A 4,568-nucleotide genomic window follows, 5' to 3' on the forward strand; every position below is an offset into this window, starting at 1 on the left:
CTGGGCATCAGATCATTCTCTTTCCTCTATTTTTTTTTTTCTGTCTTATTAGGAAGATGCTTGTTTCCACTGCCTTCATTCATTGCGCTGGAAATCACTGCATATCAGTTTTTGCTCATAGACTTTGCTTCTTTCCACTTTAGTAACCCCTGTCAGGCAGGGGCCATGTTCTTTTCATGCTGCCTTTGGTCTCAGCCTTCAAAAATGTGTGTATTTGTATTTCTAGACAGATCATGGATTGCTATGGGAAGTATGCAGCTGTCACATTGACCATTTTGTCTGTATTTCTACATATTCTTCATACTTTCCCAGATGGAGAGTTTCTCATGCAGGGTAAGCTGCTTTCAGCATTCAGAAATGGAACAATTATAGAGTATTAATTAAATTTTCACATTTTATAAATGCAGTCATAAATTTTGTCATTCAGTGGCATTTATTGACAATGAGGGTATAATAAATCAAGATAATTTCACTATGAGCATGCTTCCTATTTCTTCCTTAAATTTAATTTCTCCAGGTCAGTGATATCCTAGATGACCATGTCCTCAAATTGATGTTGGTAACCTTAATCCTTGAAACACTATTGAATAGAAATGTTTGGTTTCTTGTACTTCTGTGAACCAAATTACAACGTAACATTAGGAACAGCAGAACCACAGCTTTTCCTCATAATATGCAGAATATTTTTCCTGTGTAGATCCCAGAATATGGGATGCTGGTGATGTAGCATTCTATGAAAGACACACATTAGATTTTAAGGGTACTTTGGAAGTTGCAGGGTCTTTTATTTAGCCTTAAATAAAATATAAAAAAATGTGATGTACAAAAATCTTGGTACCACTGAATGCTTTAAAAGTATTCTATAACAAAATCTTGCCTAAAACCAGGCAATGTTTAAGAAGCACTACAAATCCTGCTGGTGCTTTTAACTATCTACAGCTAGTAGGAAGTTTTCTAGGAATAGCTAGTGCTGTAGACAGAAACAAACCTTCACAAGTATCAACAAAATTGAAAAGAAAACCAGAAAAGATCCAGTAGACCATGCTTGTGGTTTACCCAGAAAGCCACAGCCTAGTTTTACAGCTGGTGCGTGTTGCAGAGTTGAAAAAATCTAAAGAGGAGAGCTTTGGTGTTGTGCTTTTCTGTTCTGCAGACATCAAGCAACAGAATGTGGCTTGTGCTTCCTCTTATGGCCTGCACTTTCCCTTTCTTTTAGAAAATGAAAATACATCTGGAAACTAAGTGAAATTCTCTTCCTTATATTTTTATGGCAGGTTGTCCAGAGTGCAAACTGGGGGAGAACAGATTCTTTTCCAAGCCAGGAGCACCCATTTACCAGTGCACTGGGTGCTGTTTCTCCCGTGCCTATCCCACTCCAATGAGGTCCAAGAAGACCATGCTTGTTCCAAAGAACATTACATCAGAAGCAACATGCTGTGTAGCAAAGGCTTTTACCAAGGTGAGGGTGAAAAAATGAGGTCTGCTTTAGCTTCTTTTAGAATGCAATATTTAGCTGAAGCAGTGAATAGTGAAGAATATGGTTTTGCTGGAGGACACCGGAGAGCAGTTTGAGGGAAGAATCCTTGGCATTTATGTCTTTTATGCCTTGGTTCTTTCTTTTTTATAAAGAAATTAAATCATCAACCAGTAATGAGTCTGATATTCAGCTGGGATGAGGAAATTGGTGCAGTGCCACTGAATTCTATGAAACTGCTTTGTCTCATGACACCTGCAGCTCTGGTGGTGGACTTGTCCCAGTATTTTCAACTGTGCTGGATGTGCACCCTCCCCTTAAATGCTATGCAGTGTGTATTTGATTTTAATAAGTCAATTGCCTTGTGTCTTTCCTGCATAGAAAAGAGTTCTCTGGGAAGGTGCCTGGTCAATACTATCAATTACATGTATGGGAATGAGGGACAAAAACCATCTGTGCTCGTTAGATTAATTGAGATGGTGTTTTACTTTTTCATAGTATAACCAAGAGGGAACTGTAAATGTGTGCAAGTACTGTGAGCATTTAACATTCACCTGGAAGGATCTTTTAAAATTTCTTCTAACTCTGATTATTTTGGGAGTGTTTCTGCTCCAAGTGAAGAAACCTTACATTTTATGTAATAAATGGTAAGCTAGTTGAAACAAGCCAAGGTGTCTATCCTGTGGTAACCTGAATCAGGCTCATTAAATGTGTCAGCTAGAGGTTCAGCTGAGTTACCCACTCACAGACTCGGTGCATTTGGAATACCTTAGAGTACTGAAGTCACATGGGTATGGCTGACAGACACAGAACCCATGAAGGTGTTTCTAGAGTGACAGCTGGAGGCTTGGTGACATCCCCTTTGACCCCTCAAATGACAATTGACAGTTCAGTGGGTGCAGCTGAGGAGAGCCCTGGATCTCCACTGGCTGCAATGAGAGCCAGACACCTGACTTTAAACTCTGCTGAACCAATCCTGGCTCTTCACCTGAGGAGAACATAGATCTTATTCTACACTGACAATGCTATACTTGTCCCGAGGCAGCAGCTAGAATTTGGTTGAGATTAAGTATAAAGGAGACTCTTGTGTTTGTTGCCTTTGTTTTTGTCATTCCCATGTGATGTATTTTAAGGACACTTTCTGATTTTCCATAGATTGGTTACTAGACACTTTTGGAAAATGAGACACTTTAAGGAATGTCCAAGTTAAAGAGCAGCATATTGTGTCACTGTGCATGTCACTACTGAAAACTTTCACATTACAGCTCCAAAAGTAGTGATGATGCAGCTTCATAGGTTGGTGTTGAGGCCATTCTAGTACATGTACCCCAAAGGGCCTGTGTACTTTTAGTTAAGAAGTTTTCAGACATATTTTACTTGACAATACTGTTTTTACTGCTTAGCTAATCCTAATTATTTGTTTTATGTGTGTGTTTTCTTTTTTTAAGATTACCCTTAAGGACAATGTGAAGATAGAGAACCATACAGATTGTCACTGCAGTACCTGCTACTATCATAAATCCTAAAGCCTGTCCCTTTGTTAATGGTCAAGGACAACAGGACAACAGTGAATGGAAAGTTTGTTTTCAGCTTTTACAGCACCACAGTGTAAAACCTTATGTTTTCTGGTAAAGACTCTGGGTAGACCTCTGGATAAGATAGATGGCTATTTTATTTCCTCCTTGCTTCTTCATGCATTTAAGTAAGTGTAATTATTTCCATTAGGGATAAAATACAGCACTTGCATGACCAAATGCTTGATCTATTTTTAAAATAAACTGTCAGTTAAATCATCAATGTTTATTGAGGAAAATGGTGATTTATTAGCTTAACAGACAAAAATAGATTCTGATGCAATTTAATGTTTTTTTGTTTTTTTTTTTTTAATGGGAGAGAGAGAGGAAAAAAGAAGAGAGGGATGGGAAACTGAACAGAAGAATTATTTTCCCCTTAGTCACTTTATGATTAAATTTTTTGAAGTTGCAATGTATTGTTCCTCCTGCTTTCCTTCCATTTTTATTTTATCTAATGGGCAGAAAGTATAATAGTATAATATAATCTGTGCACAGTACTCTGTCTTTCTGTGCCATCTTTTATATTTCTCTGAGTTTAATCTCCTCCCATATAGATAGGCAAATGATGCAAAATCAAACAGTATAAAGAATTTTTATACATTTTCATGTAGCAATGGTGGAATAGAGTAGTCATACAAGAGTATTAGTGTTTAAGCTGCTTACCTTTTGCTTGTCTTCATCAAGGCATGGGGCTTTAGTAATTCCCAAATGCCTTGTGCTAGACCCAGGTATACAAATGGAAAAGGTAGGGAATGTGTTAGGTGAGAAGAGGACCACAGAATATGTTCTCATTACACCTGACATTAGTATAAAAAACTTGTTTAGTTGTAGTGGGTTGCATCGGGGGCTCTGGAGGAGCTGCTCACAGGTCTGAAGCCTGCCCATGGGAACTGAAGTGAATGAATTTCTTTGCTCTTCACCCTAATTTCTGGGGTGAGAACATCATCCTTGCTTTGGTCACTGGCTGCAAGAGTTTAAATGTGGTGACCCCAAAAGGCTCAGATATATTTGTGGGGGATTTCCCTGCAGTTGAAGCTGTGAGGACCGCAGTAAGAGATTCCAATGGGGACAGGGAGGATTTCCGGAGTGGCGCTGCGAGGGTGGCTGGTCTGTCCCGGGCCACGGCCGTGGCTGATACCTGTGCCGATGCCAAATGACTGAAGCAGTTTAGACGGACCCCCAGGGCTAAGCAGGGATGGGGAACTTGAGGGGCTGAAGATCGGTTTCTAATGATCGTTTACACCCATCAATCACCCCCCTTCTGTCTACTGGAGTGCAAATTCAGTGCTATCTGCTAAGAACACAATCACGGGGCTTTGTGGGGAAGAAAAGGCTTTTCGTTTGTAGAGGAGATGAGGTGCTTAGAGAAGCGTTTTTCAATGTATGTTCAATAAACCTTACTAAGCTGATCTCCACGCCTTAACCCCTTAACCCTCTCTTATGTCCTAGCTTCACCGTACCATTTCTGGGAGATGTTTTGCCTGACTTGCTCTTGAAAAAAAACAATTTTATGAAGGAGA

At 39.5% G+C, this 4,568-nt stretch overlaps 1 protein-coding gene across 1 annotated transcript; it reads left to right on the forward strand.

Annotated features, from left to right (window-relative positions):
* The first annotated feature begins 233 nt into the window (after positions 1-233).
* CGA (glycoprotein hormones, alpha polypeptide) lies at positions 234-3,000 on the forward strand. Its single transcript, XM_066545889.1, has 3 exons — positions 234-333; positions 1,275-1,459; positions 2,923-3,000. Exons 1-3 carry the CDS (start codon positions 234-236, stop codon positions 2,998-3,000), a joined length of 363 nt encoding a protein of 120 aa, XP_066401986.1.
* The last annotated feature ends 1,568 nt before the right edge of the window (positions 3,001-4,568 follow it).

Source organism: Molothrus aeneus, chromosome 3 (genome assembly GCF_037042795.1).
Source record: "Molothrus aeneus isolate 106 chromosome 3, BPBGC_Maene_1.0, whole genome shotgun sequence".
Classification (NCBI taxonomy): Eukaryota; Metazoa; Chordata; class Aves; order Passeriformes; family Icteridae; genus Molothrus; species Molothrus aeneus.

Excerpts from the sequence above, each read along its gene's own strand:
- CGA (XM_066545889.1), top strand. The coding sequence starts at position 234 with ATGGATTGCTATGGGAAGTATGCAGCTGTCACATTGACCATTTTGTCT. Across the intron at positions 334-1,274 it reads TGGAGAGTTTCTCATGCAGG|GTTGTCCAGAGTGCAAACTG; the intron begins GTAAGCTGCTTT and ends TTTTTATGGCAG. Across the intron at positions 1,460-2,922 it reads TAGCAAAGGCTTTTACCAAG|ATTACCCTTAAGGACAATGT; the intron begins GTGAGGGTGAAA and ends TCTTTTTTTAAG.